General features: G+C 45.7%; 1 protein-coding gene across 1 annotated transcript in view; it reads right to left on the bottom strand.

The window, feature by feature from the left end:
• The window catches only part of RIMS4 (regulating synaptic membrane exocytosis 4), a 55,926-nt gene extending 33,692 nt beyond the window's left edge, over positions 1–22,234 (bottom strand). Inside the window, exon 1 of the mRNA XM_041419306.1 lies at positions 21,946–22,234. Coding sequence (XP_041275240.1) covers positions 21,946–22,042 — 97 coding nt within the window. The 5' untranslated portion in view covers positions 22,043–22,234. The remainder of the gene's footprint in view (positions 1–21,945) is intronic.
• Positions 22,235–24,735: the final 2,501 nt, after the last annotated feature.

Below are 24,735 nucleotides of genomic sequence, written 5' to 3'. Positions count from 1 at the left end.
TACTAGAAAGAGCCATTGTAGAGAAAGATGGCATGAGATGAAAGAGCTGCCCTGCCTACACTTCACTGAGCCAAGAAATTTTGCATGAGGCTGCAGTGCGTTCCCCAGCCTGCTGACCAACTCAGTCCCCTCCTGGCAGAGCCCAGTATCTGCCTCTTCACTTTTGGGAAGCAAGCAGGGGCAGAGTAACTTCAGCAGCCTGTCTGCTAGCTGTGCTTTCCTGCTGCAGAAGAGGACTCAGGTCATGAGCCTCCTGAAGCCACCAAAACCTCCCAGAGGTGCTGACACACCTTTCTGTCCCACCGGATGCTCAGCTCCAGTGGTCTGCTTCCATCCACAAGGTGAATTTTAAACTGAGATTAGGTATCAGGCCTTTTCTCCCAGGGGCACTAGCTTATGTCTCTCCTTCCCTACCCAAGTCATCTTTTCCAGCATTTTTAGAGTCTTCACATCTTGGATGTCTCCCCCAAATTTAGCTGAAACTAGAAAGTGTCTGCTACACAGTAATGATGGGAAGAGAGTCAAGACAGTAGCTTAAGCATTGAAGAAATACTCACTTCCCTCAAAATCACAGCTACTACACAGCAGGTAAAGTTTAGTTTTGACAGAAAAAATTCAGAGGAAGCAGTTGACAAGGCCGTATTTATTAATGACATTTCTTCCCTTTTCTTCTGTCCCACTGATGCTCTTTTAGGAGCGAGCAGCTTTGTCAAGACCACGTGTGTGTGAGCGCAGAGAGCAACAGTCTTGGCACAATGCATGAGTCATGCAACCTTTTGTTCACTCGTTATAAATACAATTAAAAACACAGCCCCATTTCCTTAACAGGCACAAACCCTGGAGTCATTCATAAACTAGAATCCTCGTGCAGAATTGCGTTTAGAACAGCATTTGATTTGTGTTTAGCTTGGGTTATAATTACTTCATCATATTTTCCTTAAGGAAATGAATGCTCAAATTCACAATGAGTGAAACTTTAATTATACACACTGCTTAATAACTTGCGTCCATTTGGAAGCAATTATTTGATCCACTATGGAAGCAGAGAGGGGAGAGCCGATGGTCTGGTTTCCAGAGAAGTTAAACAATTTCAGGCATTGAGTTCCTAACTCCAGACAATCTCACCAGATGCTACAACTACCTGTGTCAGGCTTCACCAAAGGTGCCTTCATGGAATACCTGTAGCAAATGCTAGAGGAGCAAGCCAGTATGTTCTCCCCCTCTAATTCTACATATTGCTTTGACTCACATGGGGACATCCCGTGACAGGTCCATGGCTATCCAGTGTCTGTTGTGCCAGGCAAGTACCACAGCCCACCACATGTGCACTAAAGGGAAGCCTTTTCTTTCCAAAGTACCAAGAACTGTACAAACCCTCTGTTTACAGCACACCTGTGGTGCTGAAGGGAGAGCTCAGAGAGTGACTGCATTTCCCAAAATCCTGCAAATGGACCCACTGCATTCAGTGCTTCTCTCACACAGATCCCTTTCAGGATCAAGGTTCTGGATCAAGTGGTGGGTTCTGCTTGGTGGAGTGAAAGGAGAGCACCCAGCCTTTCATGACTGCAGTAATTTCACTGCAGATATCTCATGACAGCTGCAAGGGAAGGTCAGGCTTCAATGCCCAGAAGCAGGACAGGAGCCACGGTTCCTTACGCTGCTAAGTCATTCACGGTGACTAAGAAATCAAAGTGAGTTTGTATCACTGCAAACAGCCCTGCCAATCACACATCACAGATATCTTCAAATGGGGACAAGTCAGGCCATTACACATGGAAAACACCATCCAGTACCAAAAACAGAGGCGCTGGAATTTAACTAGCAGACACCTAAGAAAAAACATTCCAGCAAAATTTTCACAGCCCAAACCCTGAAGAGACACATGCAAGCTCTCATCCGAGTGACACACTCTCCCACAGACGAACATGGCAGACACATAACTGCCTCCTACATCTGCTTGCTGCATGCACAAAAGCAGCACTCAGATAGAAAAACATCCCAAATTATTTGAAGTCCTTTGGGAAATTCAGTTCACTGTTTGCTTATGCAGAGTAAGTATTGAGCTTTCAATAGAGGAGAAAAAGCCTTTTGGCCAGAGCTGGAAAATAAACATGATGTGTTCATCTCTGCAGAAAGATACTGCAGAATGTGGGAAACAAACCAAAATATCATGCCTGGATGTAGATTACTGAGGATGGAAGCAAAAAATCATCAGATTAATACAGATTAATTAATACAGGAGATTAATACACTTTAGGGACAATACCAAAATCTCGTTTTCTCAATTATCAGCAACTAGATGTAGTAAGAATCAGTCCCTTGTGAAGAAGAGGCACATCAGTGTTCAATATCATATTGAATGGAATTTGCATTAATCACACACACTGAACAACAGCCACACCAGCACAGCATCCTGAGAAGCAATGCCTGTTTGCAGCATGGTTACCCCACGACATGTACCTGGCAGAAAGTTCACCAAAATCACATGATCTGCCCCAAATATTTCTGAACAAATTTTGTAGAAGGAGCAAGGATGAACAAAATGCTTAGAGCACCCTGCTAATCTCTCTCTACTACGAGAGCAGAAAAGGGAACAGATGAAGAAGCAATTGTGATACAGCCAGCATCAGCCTTGCAGGCAACACTGACAGTTCGAGATCAAATACGGATTAAAGGGCATCGTGTGAGTGAAAAAACAGTTTTAATGTAACCACAAAAAAAAATTGATGGGAATCTCTTGATAAAATGTGCAGGCAACGACTGCTCAACAGTAATGGAAGAAGGTCAGGAGAGGACACCGTGCTTACGAAGCACCCGCATCACTGTCACTTCCTCCCTTCTGATACCTGCAGGTAGCTTTCATGTTTCTGTTCTCAGATTTAACAACTGGGCGGACATAAGGAAGCCTCGGGATTTCTCAAGATGTTACTGGCAAGGTCAGAGAAGTACAATCCCCTTCCATCACCACCTGTGCTCCGAGCACTCTGTTTCACTCTGCTGTACAGTAACTGTGCCAGCGACCTGTGCCAGCCACCCACCCCACCAGGCCCCACCCTTCACACTCATTTCAACTGGGAAACAAACAGAAGGAGGTAGGACACACAATTTTGAAAATGAGATTGAAGGTGAGACCCTCAGTCCCATCCCATTCACAGCCTCTGATCACAAGTCACAATTACAAATCGAGCTCAGGAGTGAAATAACATCCTTTCCTCCTCCTCCTGCAGAGACAGGAGTTCAGGGCTCTGTTTCCCTGGCAACAAAAAAGAGCATCATAACAGCCTCCTTCCTAGCAAATGACATATGAAAACGTGTCATTTTTTTTTCTCTCCAGTGTCTTTCATCACCAGGGAATAAGCCTGAATTCAGAACTTTCCACTCAGCAAGAATGAAAATAGATATCCATTACTGCTATTTAAAATGCAGTATCTTTGGAGCCTTTAAGCTTGTCCAGAGGTAGGTAGCAAGTAAGGGATTTTCATTTATTAAGTTAAGCAAAGAAAGAAAAAAAAACCCTAACCTTGCTGAAGTTCACCTTTTAAGACAAATTATAGAACTTGAAGAGTTTGGGGAAAAAAATGCAGCTCATAAATTTATGAGCTGCATTTTAGATTCTGTTAATATTCACTTTTGAAAAGCATTAGAAATGAAGATTACAAATTTAATAATGCAACACATGGGAGGAATTATCCTCCTCCCCATATAAAAAGGCAATTTGCTCTTGCCTATAAATTGACTTTCTATTACTGTCATTAAACCAGCATAATGTGCTATAATTAGGGTCTGCCCTGCCACAACTCTGTGGCAACCCACAGCCAAGAACTCACCATGCCAACTTTAGCAGACATCCTCATGAGGCAACAGGGGCAGTGGCACTGCTGGGTATCTTCTCACTGTAGGACTTTGGGGTGCTCATGGACATTTATGAGGGGTCAAAAAGAAACTGGATTAAATCAATGAGGAAAAAATTCAAGTGAAAGTCCCTAAGCCATGGATCAGTGGAAGGTGGGACAGCATCCTGAAGGAGCATCCTAAGAAACCTTGCCATCTCCCTGACTTTCTCCAGATACCTTGACAAAGATCTTACTCCTTTTCTTTTGCCACAACAGAGAAGTGAGATCACATCCTCAGACTGCAGTAGCTTCCCATCAATTTCCTAAGCTGTTTCCAGGTTCTCCTCCTCTATAGTTCATGCAAACTGAGTGCCCTGCATGGTCTGGGCACGCCCTGTCCCACCTGTAGAGTGTCTGCCACTCCCCTCCCATGCTCACGTCTCACTCCACATGTGTCTGGACCATCAGGGATGATTTTGCAATGCCCACATGAGAACTTACTTAGCAGCAAAAGCATCAAAATATATATATTCAGTGGTTTCCTCAAACAGGCAACTACATTTAAACAGCTCAACTGAAAGAGCATTAAAATTGTGCTGGCAGGTATTTACTGTCCCATTTCCCACAGCCGTTTCTCCATATTTCAGTTACTGATGGGTTGTGACATATTGAAATAACTGAAATCTCAATAACAGAAACCTCTTTGCCACTTCTCAGCACCAGCACCACTCTTCCCTTTCACCAGCCACGTACTTAAAGAGCTAGATGTTAACTCTGTCCTCTGCCTTTTTTTTTTTTTTAACTATTTTCACTCATACTTTATGCAGCAGACAGCTGGAAGACTTGCTCACATCTCAGTTACTTCTGGAACAAATCTGAGCAACTAGCACTGAGGGAGTGAGTTGACAGCATCTGCTGATGGTTCTTGCCCTTCCTTTGCTCATGAATTGTGCTGAGTTTTAAAAGAAAATCAGCTAGTACCTGTTCAAGATTACCAAAGTATCACTGGTCAGTGCAGCCCCAGCAGGTGCTCTGTGCCTGAGGAAGCAGGTTGGCAGGCCAGGCCAGCACCGGACCTTCAAGCACCACTGGTCAGCTTTGACAAGACATGCCCTTTGCTCCATGACAAGTCAGTACTTAAGATTGCTGGATGACAGTCAGTCCATTTAAAAACTTTTCATCCACCCAAATATTCATTTAAAGAAGCTTAATGGCTCAGAACGAACACGAAGGGGACTTGTGATAATCAAAGTGAACCCATTTGCAAGTCTGACACATGCACAGAAAGCACTTTGCAGTCTCCACCAAAGCCTGGTTTAGTCTCCCTGCTGAAGCAATTTTTAGGTCAGAACACTTGCAGATGTTTGGAGATCTGTGCTTTGTCCTTGGCCTGCTTTGGAGAAGGATGTAACATTTTGCTCCTGCTCCAACTGCATATTTTCATCAGAGAAACCACAAGGCCACACTTGATTTCAAGTCACTACTGAATTCTATTCCTCTGGATTCATGAATGACTATACATCCTCCTTCTATCACATAAGCCATATTCCTGATTGAACTGTCCTCCTGTTGTATCCATTCTCCTTAGAAATTTCCCTTTATGAAGCATGACTTGGCCCTTCTGAACATTACACAATATTTGTCTTTCCCATGTATTTTCTGCTACAGATACGTGACTTTTCCCCGTATTTTACTGTCATATGGAACAGCTTTCCCTTTCACAGTCACAGCTGCTTAATGAATTCAAAGTGTGACATTTTGTTTTCCACGGTGAGGTGTGTGAGAAGTGTAAACCATGGCTGAGAGATGAACTAGAAAACACAGAGGGCACTGAGCCCTTCCCACCAACCAGACAGAGCGCTCTCAACAGCACCCACTGCACCTTGCAAGACTCAGCTTTACTCAATTAATTGACAGACTTCACTAAACAAATCAAAATGTCAGCTTCAGGAAGTTTATACAAGCTTCTATACACAATACAGTTTCACAAGTCCCAAAGAGATCCTCTTGTGCTTGGTACTCGATGTGCTATCCCACCTGGACACTTGGAAGCTTTGCTCAAACAGCAGTTCCAGGATCCAAGGGGATTCAGAGCCTCGAAAGACTTTCCAGAGCACTGCACAAATTCCTCTGATGCCGCCCACATGGGAGGCTACAAATTGGCACCAGTAGTTGTCAACATTTTGTTTTGATCTTCTGGCAAACAAATCCACCCTCTGAAATGTTTGCAGGATGCCGAGATAAAAAGCAGCAACGAATAGAACCCAAAGAAGTTTGAAGGGTTTATTTTTACCAAGTAATCAATACCTTCTGGCAGTCTTCCTCCAGCTCTAATAGTACCAGTGAGGACAGTGACCCTTGGCAGGTTTTGTACACTGCTCTACAAACATTATCTAATTAACCATCACAATCCACTCCTAGAAAAAAGAAAGCATGATCTGAAGTTCTTCTACAACAAGAGAGAGAATGAGTGCTGGGAAGGGCTACTGATAACAAGGTTATAGTTTGGGAGTTCCAGCTCTTGCACATCCAGTCTAACCATGCTGCCCCTCAGGGGCCAGCTGCAGGGAAATGCTGTGGTTTTCACACAGTCTTAGCCCTGGTTTCACCTAGCTGTGAGAAAGCACTAGGACAGTATCCAAGCCAACTCATTAAAAAATCAAGTGACAATAAAGCAGTTGGAGGGAGATGAATTATTGAAATCAAAGCAACTTAGTGCTCAGAGACAGAACTAAACTCTGTAAGCCGGGAGCTACTGAACACAGAGCCTGATTTTCCTGAGAACGGCTTTACTGACACGCTGCAAACTGCCAGTCCAGTTCAGGAGGGGATTCAGCATTTCAGTGGGGTGGTGATATCTTGGTCCTGATCATCAATATTAAAGATGGAAGAGGAATCTCAGGTCATCAAGTCTACCGCGAAAGGCATCTCAGGGGATGCTCACCTAAACCAATCTAAGAAACAGGTCTAAATCCAGGTCTGGGTTCTTTTGAACAGAGTATTTTTCCATTACTTTGGGGCAGCCATTACAGAGTCACAATATTTAGTCAACCTTTTACTTCTACAGTCATTAATCATGCACCATTTAACTACTGGTTTGTCATTAACATTCTTAATCCTTTTCAAATCCTTCTGCTTATTTTCACATCTTTTTTCAATCCCATTCTATGTGTCTTGTTAATTACACTTCTTAACTGTCATAGGCTGTTTCAACAGACATGTTGAGCCAGACGTGGTTTGATCACTTGCTGTTTTATGTGCCCAATGAATCCTTTGCCATTAAGATATTTAAAATATCCAGTGTTACTGGAAGATGATCAATTGTACTTAATTATCTGGACAGCCGCCTGTAAGTCCAGGGAGGAAGGCCACATGACTATTTAACAATGTACTCAAAACCAAGATTTCCAATCTTGTAAAAAAGAACAATGAAACAGGAAAAAAAAGGGCTTCAGGTTTCAATCTTCTCAAAATATGGAGCTTTGCTTCCTTGGCAGACAGTACTGTTTTCAAAGTACTGTTATTTGCAATTTTGCTGTGTCCCGAGCCAACCTTTCCTACCAGTCTCAGAAGACTCCATCTCCAGAAGTCAGCACACAACAGCCTAAGAGTCCCAGGCGACCAAAAGTAAGGTAACATCCAAATGAGAGATGCCAAAACCTGATGACAGGTGAATAAGATAGAGCAGACATCACCTGAAAACTTAAAGGAAAGGGAATTATTCATGGCCAAAAGGAAGAGAAGTACTGTGATATATGGGAAAGAAGGAACTGAGGGAAGTAGGTGGCCAATCATGATGGAACAACTCTCAGAAACACCCAGAGAGCACTGGAAATGTCAGCCCAGCTTTACACGTCCACACATTCACTTCCAGTGACAAGCTTGACTACACAACTTGACACAGAGCAAATGTCACACTGAACACTTCCTCTCTTGAATCTCAGTCTTCATTTCACTTCTACAACCGTGTCCCAACCTGTCATGCAGGGGATGCAAAGTTTAAAACCACATGTTTGTAACGAAGAGATGGGTTTATGAAGAACCTGGAAGAGCAGCCAACTCATACAGCCCAGAGGAGAGCTAACAGAGGCTGGAGAGGGCCATTATATGCCATCATTGTTAGCTACTAATTCAGTATCTTCAAGGATAGACAGAACATTTCCTTCTCTTCCACACCCATCTCCTCAGACACAGCTATCAGCCCACAGCAAGGAAAGCGTGCGAGGCTCAGAGGGGAGCAGAACTCCCTGCACCTGGCACTCCTTGGATGGTTCTGTCCAGGCATGGTTTGCCACACCCACTGAAGCCAAAATGCGCAGCTAAAACAGGTGAAGGAACAAATACCTTGCAAGACATCATCAGCACTATGCAGGAAGGTTGTGCAGCTTCCACGTGCCAGAAAAAATGCCATGGACACCATAATCCCCAAACACACTCACATCGTGCAACCCATTAGATCAGCAGCTCCTAATTAATTTAGAGTGTGGATCCTTCCTCAAACACCTTTTGCTATCACTAAGACCTACCAAAAGTGATGAAGAGGAATCATTATGCATAACACCCCCAAGAACTTGCTGTAAACACATTTGGCAGCACAGGGAGGTTCCTTTATGGCATAATCCATTTTTACATACACCTAATATTTTCAGGTTTTCAACTGATTGTCAAGAGTGTTTGTAGAGGCTGTTAATGAATCTCGCTGCTAAAAGCAGTTACAATTCTGTAGCTATTAATACAACGTGACATCAGTTATATCAGCTTCCGAGTGAATCACAGTTTGCAATCTTGTAGGTGTTCGATAGCTGTTGTCACATCGAAATAGAACATTGTTAAATATACTCCAAGCCTGTCCTAGTTCTGCAGCTCTTTCCCCCCTTTCTGCACTGCAGCCTCAGTGGACTCAACAACTACATGTCTGAAGAACTAAGGAGAGGAATGTCAAAAGGAAAAAGCAGGTTGATTCTTAGACCACTCAGATCAGCAGGTTTTAAAATGTTCACTTTGGACTGCAATTTCCTCTCAAATCTGATGACTGTAAGAGGTTAAAACAACAGGTCACCAAACCTTTTATGATGTCTAAACCATCCAAGATGCACTTGTATCAAGATGTTAAGCTTTTTTTTCCCCTCTTTGTGAACTGAAATAACAGGCTGATAATCTTTCCTGACATAGTAGTTTAGCATTAAAGCAGGCAAAATCCAGTTTTTAAACCATTAACTGAGTATTAACTGAGTATCAGATGCCAACTGCTGCTTTAATCTACATAACTGACATTCACAGAACACTCCTGTCTTGGTCAGCTTGTATATAAAAGCACATTCTTAACAAAACTAGCACAAGCCTGTGAAGTTATTAATATTTTGCTCAGTGAAGCATTTTCAGACCATCACGTTGTCCCTGCTTCAGGATTCAACTCTCTCACCAACATTTTCATGCAGGTAGCACCCTGTATGGGTAATCTTTGGAAACCCAGCCGTAGAGCTCCAGAGCAAAGATGTTTTAGAAAATATACAGCTTTCTAGATTTCAGGAAATTAAACAAAATTACAGCCTGAAATAAGACTTCCTGATTTTTACAGTCACTCTATCCAACAAGCCTGCTGCCTTTCTGCAGCAGACAGCTGCAGTGAACAGGCTGTGAAAACAGTTGAATTCACCAAATAAAATGGACTGTGGATAATTTGCCTGGTATTATTCCTAGAGCAACAAGCCAGATTTTTGCCTCAACCAACCATGCAATATTTCATAGAACGTTTTAGTAGGTAAGCCAGGCAGTACTGAGACAGAAATAGAAAAATATTGAAATAGGGCCCACACGATGCCAGGTTTAGAGGCTTGGCTTGGATTGGGTCTTGGGAAAAACTGAGTTTAGGACATAGCAGTGTCTCCCGTGCAGGAGCAGTAAAAGTGTTTCTGCAGAGACTGAGCAGCCAGGTCACAGGAACAGACCTACTCCTGTTACTAGGCAGATGCCAGGAATTCAGTGGAAACAGATGAAAAACAAGTTTACAGAACGATTAACTTGGGACTCTGGCACGACTCAAAGCAGAGCACTGGGCAAGACAGGAGAGCTGAGAATTATTGTTGCAGAACAGTTCAGAAGTGGGTCTGGACAAACAGAAATGATTGAAAAATCAAGTCCTGCTCCTCCCCCTAGCCTCAACAGGTACTTTCTCACACCTCACATTTACCCTCTCAGACCCTTTAGACCAGATGTGAAGATCACAATCTCTGGGTTTTATCATTTATGATCCCTTTATGCTGTAGCACCACTGTGTGAAAAAACAGCTTTGTTGTGTACCCACATGCCTTGAATAGCACATCCACAGCCTGAACATACTGGGCAGGCAAATCCTTATTTAAACATCTCTTTGCCCTTGCCATTTGCAGAATCTTCACATGCACAATAACTAACCCCAGATCTCTCTCCTGCTCTAACAAAATACCAAGCAGAAGTCAGAAACGTGCACTGGTGGAAGGTCTACAGGCTGCCATAAAAGAAACATCTCCATCTTTGTTACTTCTTGCCAAGGCTCTAGCTTATATTGAGAACAGCTTTCTCTATGTCAAGGGAAAAGAGCCAATAAACATGTGTGGAAAAAAAGCATGATACTAATTTTGGAATACATCACCTGGCAGAAATACAGAAATATAGGAAGACAAGGGGAAAATAAACCTTGGGGAATACTGAAAATCCTGGCGGGACACAGAGGTAGCAGCAAAAACTGAAATATGTTTAGGCAAGTCCAAAACATTGATCAAGACATGATGAAACCTCCAGGTAGCCATGGAGGAAACTCCACCCAAAGGTGTGAGGCAGATGTCCAAACCCAGCCCACAGCCAGCCGTGCCCAGGGCAGCTGATGGCTCCTGCTAAGGAAGGGGAGGAGGGAGCAGACCAGCAGGCTGCAGATGGACATCAGGCTTTCTCTGGGCTGAAAGGACTGTCCCAAAGCAAGACCAGAGTGTCTGTCCAAAATGAGTGATCTCAGAGCTGCCTGACAGGAGTGTGGGTGCTCTGATGCCAGGTAGGACACAGCTACTGCGGCGCCCATCTGATGGAGGGAGAGCTGCTTCTCAGTGCAGCAGAACGCAAATCCAGGTGCTTCTGAGCCCAACCATGATCATGAGAGTGTTGCTATGCTAAAAGAAGGAATCACTGCCTTACTTAAGACACCCAAAAGCCCAGTGAGAGCACCTCTTCCACCTTCAGCCCCACAGCTGAAGAAACCCACATGATCCCGTACCACAGCACTCCCAAAGGTCCAAACCCAGCCCACAGCCAGCCGTGCCCAGGGCAGCTGATGGCTCCTGCTAAGGAAGGGGAGGAGGGAGCAGACCAGCAGGCTGCAGATGGACATCAGGCTTTCTCTGGGCTGAAAGGACTGTCCCAAAGCAAGACCAGAGTGTCTGTCCAAAATGAGTGATCTCAGAGCTGCCTGACAGGAGTGTGGGTGCTCTGATGCCAGGTAGGACACAGCTACTGCGGCGCCCATCTGATGGAGGGAGAGCTGCTTCTCAGTGCAGCAGAACGCAAATCCAGGTGCTTCTGAGCCCAACCATGATCATGAGAGTGTTGCTATGCTAAAAGAAGGAATCACTGCCTTACTTAAGACACCCAAAAGCCCAGTGAGAGCACCTCTTCCACCTTCAGCCCCACAACTGAAGAAATCCACATGATCATGTACCACCACAGCACTCCCCAAAGGCCCAGATGGAGGAGGAAAGTACATCGACAACAGCCTGCGCTGACACCGCAGCAGGAAAATGGGTGTCATGGGATGCTAACGTTGCCATGGAAATGTCCTCATACCACGTAACATTTTGACACTGTCTGTTTGGCGAGCAGCAGCAGCGATGTGGCAGCCTGCAAAGGCAGGAGGAAACGGCTGTTCGAGTTTCGCCACGCTTGTTACTGCAGCCGGCAGCCAATTCAAACTGTCTGGGCATTGGAGTTTGACCAATCTGGCAGCTCCGCTTCCTGAAGTGCACGAGGAAGCTTTTAACAGAAACTGCTCCATAAATCACCCTGATTTAACAGGCGCTGTCTGCCAGGCTGAGCGCTGGCCTGCACGCGCCGTCGCCGCTGCCTGCCCTGCTTTCCACAGCAGCGTTGTCAACGCTCCCCCACCCACGTTCAACTTCTTGACCTGCGGGGTCCCAGGGAGGGTCTGCTCCTCTGCTCCAGCTGGCTTTGCACAACCCCGGCAGCAGCCTGAGCCCCACGCTTGCAGAGCTGTGGGGTGATCTTCTGAACCAAGACAGATAATTTATCTGCCAAAAGCAGACATGGCCCCAAATCACATTCACTTTCAACAAATACCAGAGACCAGAATTCACAGGCATTTTTGAAAAAGCCCAACTTTGCACATTTAATATTTAAAACAAGCACTGACTCTTGTAGAAACTATGCTCACGGCAGAATGCTTGGTTTTATCCAAAGGTACATTAGATAATGTGATCTAAGCATTTCCTCTTTACTTACATTACAACAAAAATCCTGTATCTGGAGGGAATGTACCGTGGACTATGTGATCCACAAAGGCAGATAGGCGGAGACCAATCCACACAAAAAATGCCTGGGTTTTTGGCAAACATACCAAATTCATACCAAATTGAAATGCAACAGTGGGTTGTGACAGCAATTCCTGCAATTACTTCTGGTTTGGAGGGATCTGGGGGAAAGCATGATACTGACAAGCTTCAGAAGTTAGTCTGGAGCACTGTCTACCCTTATTGTGAATTTAATTCAAACTGCTATAAAGGTGGAAGGGCTCTGCAGAAGTGGTGCAGAGCAGTTGCTCTAATCCCACAGGATGCTGGAGAGGTCTCAGGGCAGGAGGTAGCAGAGCTTCAGCACAGGGAAAGCAGCACAACCTGAACATAAGGGACAGGGAAAGTTACTGGGTCTGAGCTGTCATGATACTTTCAGGAATTAATCAACTACAGTAGCTAGAAATCCAACAGACATTAGAAAGGAAAAGCCTCCTTTTTTTTCTGACAATCTGATTAAAACGCAAATATGGATATAAAGCAGCCACCTTACAATCTTGAGTGAAGGTTTCCTAACTTTCCGCTGGAGCTGTGATAATATGCATAAAATACAAGAAAAGAAAGGTAAATAGTAAAAATAAAAGAAAGAAAGAAAAACCCACCCACACAATCCTCCCAGGATGCTGATAAGTGCTAAACAAGGAGCTGGATTTACAACAGGAAAAAAAAAAATCTTAATCTTCTTAGACATCTTGGCTGCAACACAATTAACATGTTTTCCATCCACGTGGCAGGCTACATTCCCTGCTAACTGTAAATATGCATACTGCTGGTGGGCAGCTGGCAAAGTCCCACACCACTGGGAAACTGTCACCACTGGGAAACTGTCACCACTGGGAAACTGTCACCACTGGGAAACTGTCAGCCTCATCCATATTGCCCAGGGAGCTGAGCGAGGGGCAGCCTGTCCCCACACTCCTGTCCCTTGGTGACACTGCTGCTTCCTTGCTAAGGTGGGTCACTCTGCAAGTCTGAGCCCACCAAGAGCTGAGCTGCTGCTCCCCAGAGGATGGCCAGCTCCAGAGACAACACCATGTGTTCCTTGGGCAGAGACACTGGAACCTCTTAAATCAGATGTCACCAATGTGAAGCACAGCATGGACCACTACTCTCCTCATTCCAGCTGCTAACTGTGAAGGACAGCCTGGCAGTCCTCTGACCTGAGCATCACAGAATGAAGTGATGAGAAGGTGCCTGACAACACAGGCCACTCTGAAAGGAAAGGTTTTCAAGGATGCTGTATTTTGCCCATGGTTCCTCAGTGAAAGAGCAACTCTTCCAGCTCCCAAAGTCATCATCCACAAACATTGCTGCATTCCTGGAGCCCAGGGGGATAAAGCATCTTATTACAGACATTTACCTCACCTCCCAATCCCACAAATATCCCATAAGCATGGGTCTCGCTGAACAACAGACATTGAATTCAGACCAATATCCATGGGATAAAATAGCTCAACCCTCCAAATTAACACAAAGAAAATCACTAAAGGCACACATAAAAATCAGTCATTTCAGAGCACTGAAAAAATTAACATACAAATGCCAGAAAGGGAATGAGTAGCCAACAGCACTCATGCTGGGAATGATCTGGAAAATAGCATGGATCATACCCTGAGTGTTAGCCAGGAGCAAGAGTGTATATTTACAGGAATATTGCATACCAAGTGTGGGAAACAGATACTCCTCACTGCAAGGGGACAGACAGCAACCAGGGCACTGTCCACACTGCTCCTCCTGCACAATCCCAAGTCCAGCAAGAAGGCCAACAGGACATTTGGAAAACTGCTTTATACAAAAAAAAAAAAAAGAAACCAAAACCCAGCAACAACAACAAAAAAGACCAACAAAAAACAAAACACCTGAAGAAAACAAAACCATCCATCAGGTTTCTTTGGTCCAAACAGCAAAAGGAGGGAGAGGGATGCCAGGCAGCACTGGCAATCATTACAGCCATTTCCTGGCTTGGAATTACTGGCACAAGAAGGAACAGTTTTGCGATGTGAAGAGTTGCTTTGAAGAGCAGTGATCAATTGCTTGCCATGTTGCTGGGAGCAATGCAATAGCAATCTGTTATTTCTATTCAGATTTAATCTACATTTTAGGGTAAACTATCCTTCTGATCAGGAGTAGATTAGTTACTTGGGAAACAGATATAAGTGACCCCTCTACCTCTACATTTGCAAGAATAAGGACACAGACAATAGCTTAAATTCCTCTTAGTCATAAAACAGCTTTGAGAAAAATGTGTCATTTACCTCTGTACACGGTGTACTCTCCAAATTGTTGAGCACTCAGACATCTTAGACTGGTTTCTGCAAGGCTGTATGAGTGCTCTGTGTTTTGGACAAAGCTGACAGAACACTCTGATGACAGGAAGGTGGAACATTATCCAGCTCCGTGATTTAACTGTGGCTGGATCTGACTAAAAGGCAGGGCTGCAGAGCTTGCTGTACCCCTGTGTGGTGAGGCTGTATCAGGGCTACTCAGCCTTTACAATTGTGCTGTTTTGCAAAAGCAAAGCCAAAGAGAAAACTTAAATGCAGATTTCAAGGCATGGTTTGACGGACAGCGGAGTGCCTAATTGTGTGTCATCAGCAGATGACTTCAGCAATGGCACAACTGATGGATCATTGTGCTGCAGAACCCCAGTCGTGACATGTGTTGCCATACAGTATACCAACCTCCCAGAAAATAAAACCAAGCCCCAAGGGAACATCATTTGGATAGATGGGATAGTCAAAATGTGTTGAACACTTCTGCAGAGGAGCAGAAATCCTTATTCAAATATGCTAATGGTGCTTCTCAACAGATGTCTGTGGGAGAGAGGGGGAGACGGCAGGGCTGAGAGTCTTGAGTGAGTCAGGTCTCACTGCCCCACCAAAACCATCAACGACTTACAGACCATTTCCTAAATTAAACTGTTCACATTTCTAATCTAACTGAAAGCATTCAAGTATAAGCAAATAGTGCTTCAGAAAACAATTGCACAGATAAATTATTCCTCAAAACAACTACTCCAATCAAACTTAATTCTTCCCTACACAATGCAGATCCACACATTCTGTCAAACAGAAATGTTGAAGCAAAGTAGTTACAGTGTTTCACAACTTGTCCTGATGCAAGAAGCTGACAGAGCAAAGATAATTTTTTTTGCCTGGAGAACAGAGTGCTTTTGAATTAATAAATGTTGCATTAGAATTAACTGCACATGAAATAGAAGCAATAAAAAAAACAGTGTCTCCTAGACAGAAAGCTTTCCAGGGACAGATTCTTCTATGTGGAAACCAGCTGACAGCAGAATAAGAGAAAGAGATATCCTTTTCCTGTAGCTGGCAGGGGTCACGTAGAACCCACCCTCCTGCACACAGGGCTGGAACTCAGCGTCATCCTCTGAATACCTGGAAATACATCAGGCCACCTTCAAAGGAAGGAGACACAATGCTGTGCTCTCCATGGCTTCGAGTGTGTGCTGCAAAAGCTCAGGGGACAGCAGAGCCACCATCATGGCCCATGACCCCATCCACAACCCTCTCCCCTGTAAACCCACAGCCAGACCCCCAAGGAAACTACTACACAGCACTTTGTGGCACAGTGCTTGAGATCCCTGGGCTAGCAGCGACCGCCCTTCCTCCCACCTTACATCAGCGTTTCTAACAATTCTGAACACGGCACAGGCGGATGCTGCCGGCTGGGGGGTGCTGGAGGACTCTGCAGGATGCCCCATGGGAGACAGGAGTGGGGAGCAGCTGGTGGCCCAGGAAGGCAGCCTGGCACGCTGAGCACTGACCGAGGCCACGTCACCCTTCCCTGTGCTCGCCCATCTGTCCCACCGTCCCCATCTGCCGGGTTCTGCCACAGACCACGAGCGCCCTGGGACTGACGCTGACATTCTGCTTTGCCTTTCTACAGGCACAGCACGAACCTGGCCCAGGACCACGGCTCTCACGTGCAGCCACGACACCAAGAGCAACACAAACAAGGACAAGGTTTCGAATCGCTTGCTCCTCGTGCTGACTCATTCTCAGTCTCCCATGGCCACCAAAGACCAAACCTGTTGTCTGTACCTGCGGTCCCCTGATCACGCGTGCAGCAGCAGCAGGGCACGAGAGCAGAAAGCTGCTCCAGTGCTCAGGGCAGCTAAGGGACAGCAAGGATTGCTCAGCTCTGCCTGACCAGGTGCACCCATGGTGTAAGAATCAGTCGCTGTACTTAGGATCTGGATTAACTCATAACCGGGTCTGGGATCACCAGCCTCTGCAGGTCTTGTCCACAGCCTCTTCTTCCAGGCTGCTGGTCCCTTTCCTACACTTTCCTCTGATGGAAAGACTGATTTGACAGGAGCTCTTCCAGAACTGTTGTCATTTTTTATTTCAACTCAATCCATTTATGAAGCAAACATGTTTATCTAGAGCCAGAATGCGCCCAGCAGGGAGAGAGGATTTTCCTACAATCACTAGGATAACCTACAGCCAAAGATACACTCCTTACTGTGCAAGAAGAGGGAAAAGCCCTGGATTTTGCTGCCTCCTGCACCAGCTAAGAGAGGTGGCATCCCTGGGGTAATGTATGGCCAGGTGAGCTCTAGGGGCTATCTTTGCAGGGATAAACTATCCATTCATTTATAAAAGATTGATTAAAAAATATCTAACATTCCAGGTGGATGCATAATTTCCCATTCCCTATATGTCTGCCACATGAGCATGGCTACCTATTGTACAAACAACTAACAAAACTGGATAGAGGCTTCCAGAGCTCCAAAAATTAACTCTGGATGAAGCAAAACCAAAGTAAGCACAAAAAGGACTTAACGCACTTGGGCTATATTTAAAAAAAAAAAAAAAAGTAAAAATGGACTAGTTAAGTCTTGAATCATAATTTTCTTTTAAACCATATGTACCCCAATACAGTGCTGGAACTGAGATATATCCATGGCAACATGAAAACACACATAGGGGCTCTCTCTATTTAATAGCTTTGTAACGCTTAATGTTTGAAATTATAGAGTAGGTCAATGTTTAAAATTATGAGGAAGTTCAATACATAAACCCAAACAAAAGAATATCCTAAACTAACCTAAATGTCCACAGCCCCTTCTTACACCCCAATAGTACAAATGTTTTTTATCAATCCATTAAATTAGTATTTCACATAGTTTCTCTTCAAAGCAATTGCTCGTAACACAGTGCCGCTGCCAGTACTTTATAATGTGTGAAAGCAGCAGCCTGGGCTCAATTTTATCTCTAATTCAACTCTTTTCTGAATGAGCAGCTGACACAAGGAAGGCTTACTGTCAGTATCTAGGAGACATTTTGACTTTGGAAACCATTTTCTCTCTGCCAGACATTTGGTTCCAGCTGGCTGAGACACGACTTGATTCTCCTGTCTTGCAGCAAGGACAGGCATCTGCCAAGCTGGACAGTCCCTGTGCTGAGGTCCTGACCAGGGAGGGGACACTCACCAGTCCCTCACAGCTGCTCTGTACCTTCCTCTGCTTCCTGACCAGAGCAGCCCTGCTCTTCACACGTGTGTGTCTAAGGAACCTGGTGCAGATGGCTCAAGCTGGATCTGGATTCCAGGGTAGCTGCATGTGCAGTGTGACCCATGGCTACAATTCCACACATCCAAATCTGCATCCCTGTCAGGGCATGCTTCACATGCCTTCTGCCAGTGCAAGCAGGTGTCCTTCCCAAGAAAACCAGGGTGTAGGATGAAAGGAGCTGGTGCACTGCAGTGTTTCACCCACTTGGGCCACAGCACAGCTGGAGCACACACCCAGACCCAAGCAGTGCTGCTGGGTCCTGCAGTTTAGGTACAAGAAAGGAAACCCCATCCCTTCCAATGTTTTTTTTTTTTTTTGCATTTACCTACCTGTCTTTCTTTAGGTGTAGTTCTTGTCCTCTGTAGTACACGGGGTCCTGGTCTGGAAGCTGTCACCCCTACAGAGCTGAGCACTGCTTCTGACTTCCCAGCTCCCAGCAGGTTCAGCACTGCCGCATCAACTGCCCCAGCTACTCAAACCAGCTCCTCTCTCCTGCTCAAAGCCTGCTTGGTCTGCATGTGCAGCTCTAAGTCGGTTGTTGGTACTCTCTACAAAATCCTTACTTTCTGTTCTGCTTTAGCCACGTTTCCAAACTTCATGCTCCACACAATGAACATGATGGTTCTCCTCCATCATTAGCCTTGAGGATGACCTTCAGCCTAACTGGGGAGGGCCGTGCTAAGGCCACCATCAGTCAAAGAGGGATTTCATACACCCCATTCCCTCAGCTTCCATTATGAGCTGCACCACAATCTGCATACAAGGCACGTGCCCACAGTCATCAGGGATCCTGTTATTAACCTACATGCCCTTGCCACTCAGCAGTTCGGTCCTCAGCAGTTTGGTTCCTTCTGACATGTTCCCACAGGAATATCAGCACTCCAAGCAGCCGATTCCAGCCAAGACCAAGCGTATGGCAGATCCTCAGAACAGCTCAGATTTGTGTTCACAAGATTTGTGTTAAATACAGGCATTCTAGAAATGTGCCCACAAAGAGTGCATGACTGACTTTTACCTCTTCTTACTCTACTGCTCCATAACTGAAATGTAGGATAGACATTTGCACAAGTTAAACCAACAATTATTCTGATAATAACTGCAGTTTAAAAATCCTTAAACTTCACTGACATTGCTGGGGACCTCAGTAGAGCAAAGACAGTGGCACTCAGCCAGCAGGAAGGCCAGCAACATTACTGTGCTGAGATCAAGAGTTATTAACCCCGAGTCCTTGATCTGCTGAGTGCATTTTGGCTATTTCAAAGCCCCACTGCAACTTCCTGGTGAAGAAAGCTCTGGATTTGCTCAGAGCATCTTCTTTTGTAGATGCAGCTGAGGAATGAAAAGAGTATTGGAACCCTGAAGTCTACATCTACTCTACAGAGAGACACATGGACATGACAAATCTGAAACTCCATCACCCTCGTGCTCTGGAAGCACTCAAATGTGATCCTGTCTCTTGCTCCAAGCCCTGTTGCTTTCCTGCCTCCCCTGGTTGCCTGCTTCTGCACATAAAAAGATCATCTGCACCCAGTTCACTGCTCAGAACCCCATCCAAACACACTGCAGGTCTACCAGGCAAAGGAATTGCGGAAGATGAGGAGAGTCCTCTCACCTTATGTCCACAAGGTAGACAGCAAAGAAGAACAAAAGAGCCATGGCAGAAAAGGAAATATTGTATGAGTTAAAGTATATTCTGTATTTTGCAAAAGCAGAGTCATTTTTCCAGACTAAAAGGGTGAAATACTGGAAGCCAGAGGTATTGTTACCACTGCCCATGGCTCTCAGCACATCTGTAAATTTCCTTTTAGGCTCCTTTGATATAACCCACCCATAGCAACTTAAATGAAACACCTCAAGAATTTTTCTTGCTTGTAGATTTAAGAGATCATTAGGCTGTTTTCCCCTTTCAGAGGAAAACGTCACCTTTCCCTTAAGCCTGGCCATTTATCAGCTCTTGTCCTTTTTCCGTAGGATGGCTATTCTCTTAAAGATGTGGTTCTCAGCTTCAGACAAAATGGATGATGTGTCTGTTTGAAATAGGATTGTTTACTCTGTCAATGCCCTGGGATCAATTTCATTTTTTTTCTGCCTCCTCCTATAGAGAACATCTTGCCAAGTGCAGTATTCATCTCCCTGAATGAGCTATAGAGATCTATTTTTTTGACAGAAATCATGCTGCAACCAAAACTGGTCAGAATCTCTCACTATTTCAGAAGCATGCATGGGTATGAATAATATACAATCTTATCTGGCACAATTTCAGCATTTCTCTTATAATTTCTCTTTCATGGAATCTATTTGCTTGAGAAAATTATACACTCATAGTTTTAACACCAAAAATAAAAAGCAGCACACATTCCTCCTGGCTGGTTGCTCATACATGTCTGAACACACACTCACAGGCACGAAATACAGGAGCAACACTGCAACATCCCCATCGCACTGAATCCACCCTGAGCAGCTTCACTAACGAGACAACTCACACAGGCAAGATCTGCTCATAAGCTGCTGGAGAATGAGGGCTTAATTGGGGATTTATTTAATTCAGAGACAAGTACTTGTGTTGTATTAAGAGCAGCTTATTAACATTCATGCATGAACATTCACTAAGTGTGAACAAATACAATTCAGTGCAAAAGCATAATTTTTTTAAGCGCTGGAAATGGAAGCGTTCACCTAAACCATCACCTTGCTCAGGGCAGGAGGGGTTGGACACCAGGGAATGAAATGCTGTCCCAGGCATTGTGTTGGGTTCTCATACTTGAGCATGTCTCACTATCCATCATTCCTGAAGCAACAGCGCTGAGACTTCCCAAAGCTCCCGTTATTGCCTTGTACGCTCCTCGGCATTTGAGCCAAATCTGAAGCGCAAATAAATCATCAGCAAAATTTTTAGACAAAAAATTTTAAAAACTACATCTGCTGGAGGAGACAATGCTCTGCCTGCCACCTCTGCATGATGCTGATGACAAGTCTAGGTTAATCACACAGATGATGAATTGATTCTTACGTCAACTCCTTTAAAAACAACATCCTTACAGGTGTAGCAGCTGGCGGGCTGATGTATTCCTGCTGGCATCTGCACATCTTGGGATGAGCCACTAGACAAAGGAGCATGCCGGCATTTTGAGGGATGCAACCATGACAGTCGGTGTTAAAATACGCCTTAGTTACCAACTTTTATTATTTGCCACTCACAAGACTCACAGGTTCAGTCTGTGGTACCGTGTGCTCTGGGAGAAACACCCCTCAATTACCAGGGAGCCTCCGGGAATGGACAGAGGGCTCTCCGACCGCTCTCCATCCACTCCGGCGCACGCCCTCCCTCCCTACCCAGGCAGTGGCTGTGCTGCCCTCTACTCCCAGCACCTTCCCCAGCACCCACCACCCTTCCTCGCCCCTTCAACCCAATGCCCTTCCTACTTTTTCCTACCAGTGCCCCTCTTTTTTAAGCTTGGTCTCGTTTTATGACTACCATCAACTGTCTGAGGCCAGAAAGGTCTTTCTGATGCCGGCAAAAAATCTCTGCATCCATTCTGAAAGGCTTTTGTGTTGGGATTTACTCTGCCCTCATTTAAACGGAATCCCATTATTCCTCTCTCCAAAAGCAGCATGATGTACGGCGCTAACAACCCCTGGGAGCAGTCAGCCCGAGAGTTGACGGTGTATAAATCAGAGTGGACACACCATCCGGCAGGATGGACGCCTTCTCCCTGAGCTCTGCCCTTCATTCTCACCGAGGAGGATGGAGCGCGAGCCGCTCCATTTGCAAATAACCCGTGTTTCCCATCGATCAGCAGCCGGAGCGTGTTTCACCGCTGGAACACGTTCCCAGTTTTAACCTCCACAGGCACACGCGTCCCTCCGCCAGCAGTCCCCAACCCCTGGCACGCCCGCCGGGATGAACCGCGGGCCCCAAACCCCGGCGGGGTCGGGGATGGCGCTGGCAGCTCGCACCCCCACCCCCGCCTGCCCACACAGCCCCGGGAACCACCGCCCCCGGCGCTCCCGGTCCCCGTACCCGCGTCCTCCTCGTCGAAGCTGTTCATGCAGGGGAAGTAGATGGCCAGGGCCTCGAAGGAGGCGGAGAGGCTGAGGCGGCTCTGCGACCGCTCCATGAAGAGCCCGGGTCCGGGGGCGCCGCCGGGGGTCTCGCCCGCGGCCGCGGGCGGCTTGGCGAGCTTGGCCGCCCCATTCTTCACTCGGAGCACGGCCCGCGGCGTCTTGGCGGCGGCGGGGCCGCCCGGAGGCGGCGGGGAGAGGAGAGGAGAGGCGAAGCGAGGCGGGCGGGAGCGCGGAGCGGCGCGTAGCGGAGCCCGCCCTGCCCCGAGCCCTGCCGGGACACACGGCGGTGTTCTGCCCTTCCCGCCCCGCCCCGAGCCCGGCCGGGACGCACGGCGGTGTTCTGCCCTTCCCCGGGCCGGAAAAGATCCTTCGCATCCCGAGCATAGGGATAGCGCAGGTGTAGGTTTGCTTGTGAGTTGATCTGAGAAAGTGAAATAGATTTTTTTTTTAATTTCTGAAATAGACACAAATTTATTTATTTCTGAAATAAGCAGAAATTTATTTCTGAAATAGACCGTTATTTCTTTATTTATTTCTGAAATAGGCAGAAGTTTATTTATTTCTGAAATAGACAGAAGTTTATTTATTTCTTATTTATTCACTGAGAAAGTGAAATAGAGAGAGGAGGAGATGCAGGAGGAAGAGCATGGTCCTGGCTTTGATCTCACTGAGAGAATGGCAGAAAACAACCTTGAAGCTTTCAGGAGTAGAGCCATGAAGCTTTCTTCTGAAAGAGAGGGGATATAAGTGACCCCGGTTTGAATGGAGGAGCAGCCTGGCTCCCAGCCTTCTCCCACGTACTTCTCTTTAGACACACAAAAAAAACCCTTCCCAAAATATAAAAGCCACTATTTGGATATATACAAGCCCCCAGGCAGAAAGCACATAAACCGGGAGGTTTTCCTTGGTGTGTTACATTAAATAGGAAGGCTGGTGCCTGTTGTGGCTCAGCATTGAGCCCATTCTGCAGCATACCATGGGACAGAAGATGCTGTGCTCTGTGAAAGGAGCAAATTTTAGATCCTTCCCCAAGTCGCATTTTCTTTCCAACAAGCTTTATGGAGAATTAGTGGCTCAAGACTGCCAGCTGTCCACAGGTGCTGCCTATGGCAGAGACATCACAGCATCTCCCAGTCCTGCTTTGGGGAAGGGAACGCAGTCTAGCCTTATTTATTCAGTGCAACAAAACCCTGGGATGGTATTAGTGTTTTGCACTCGTGATGTGGTCTGCACAGAAAGGTTGCTGTTCCCTCAGGGAACAAAGGAGGATGTTCCTTGTGCTTGGTCTGTCCCCCCATCCTGATATCTAAATGTCATCCCACTGAAATGACAGGCCTGCTTGTGCTAATCCAAAAACGCACATTGAATGAAATATCTCCCTTGGGAAAAGTGTGGCTAAACAGCCTGTATCCTCCATTCTCAAACAGTTAATAAACTAATCCATTAAAAGTTTTCCATCTACTGAAAGTCCTACCAGAGCTGTATTGTATTTGTGGCTGCCAGTGCCAAGAAGCAGCAGGAGCTGCTCCCAGGGAAGGGGTGCCAGGAGCAGCCTCTGCACAGGGCAGGGACAAAACTATGGGCAGGTACAGTCCCCTGCCATGGGAGGTAGAGCAGGAGGTGATGGCAGTGGCTCCTATCAACACACCAGCTCCAAAGTCATCCACGGAAAGCCAAACATCAGTTAGGAACAGGTCTGAGAAAGTCTCACCTACAGCCCAGGCAAGAGCTAGAAGCCCCCCAGCCTGGAGGTTAAATGGAGCTCCTGACAGAGAGGGTAAACGTGAGGCCCAAATGAAGGTTTTTGGGGCAATTACGGCCAATTAATGCACTCAGCCCTGACATCCAGGTTCTTCATTACTGGTGATGCATCCAGAATGGCAGAAGTCATATGAATATCGATGCCAAGATGAGTTTGCAGGACTTCCTAAAAGAAAATACATTATTTAATTCAAAAACTAATCAAAACTCACTCTGAAGTTAGTGAGTTATATGAATTACTTCATCAAAGCTAGGCTAGGCAGGCAGTAAAGCAGAAGGAACAGAATGAACTTATTACAGACAATGATATCTCCAGGTCTGAGTTTTGAAAGGCAAAGGAATCAGTGAGGAATGTATTACCATATGTTTAAGAAGAGATTTCAATAGCACCAATCAAGGCATTAACAGCAGCTACAGGCACAAATTTAGGTGCATTAAAACTGTCAAGACAGCTCATGTCTACCAGTCCTGCCAGCACATTTGATCAGAGGAGCAAGAGGCATCTGTGAATCAAAATTTGTTTCCAGGTTGCCAAGCATAGAAGTTACCTGAAGTGCTGACAACTGCTTTATTTTCATTTAAAGACTGCAATAAAAAATTTAAATGGGGACTAGAAGTTTAATCTCAGCTTTATGCTGTGTCCATCTAAATTGCTCATTTCATTGCATCTTGAAAGCACAGTGATGGCAGACCCAGGCCTGTGGTTTGGAGAGCAAATCTCTACAACACTCTGTTTTCTTCACCAGCATATGAGGACTGAAGACCCTTCTGCTTTTAGTGCTTTCAGACCTCCTTTTGAGGTGCTGAGGAGGACCATCATCATCCCCACCCACCTCTGTGCACCTTTCTCCATGCTCATCCATCTGCCAGCTTCCTCCAGAGACACAGTCTGAACCCCTTGCACCTGCACAACTCACCACCACTTGGTCACACTCTCTAAATGCTCCTTTTGTGCATTTTTTCCAGCCTGTCTTCCACCTCCCTC

Source organism: Onychostruthus taczanowskii, unplaced genomic scaffold, assembly GCF_017590055.1.
Source record: "Onychostruthus taczanowskii isolate IOZ18803 unplaced genomic scaffold, ASM1759005v1 scaffold60, whole genome shotgun sequence".
Lineage (NCBI taxonomy): Eukaryota > Metazoa > Chordata > Aves > Passeriformes > Passeridae > Onychostruthus > Onychostruthus taczanowskii.
This window is presented reverse-complemented; position numbering and strand designations above follow the sequence as displayed.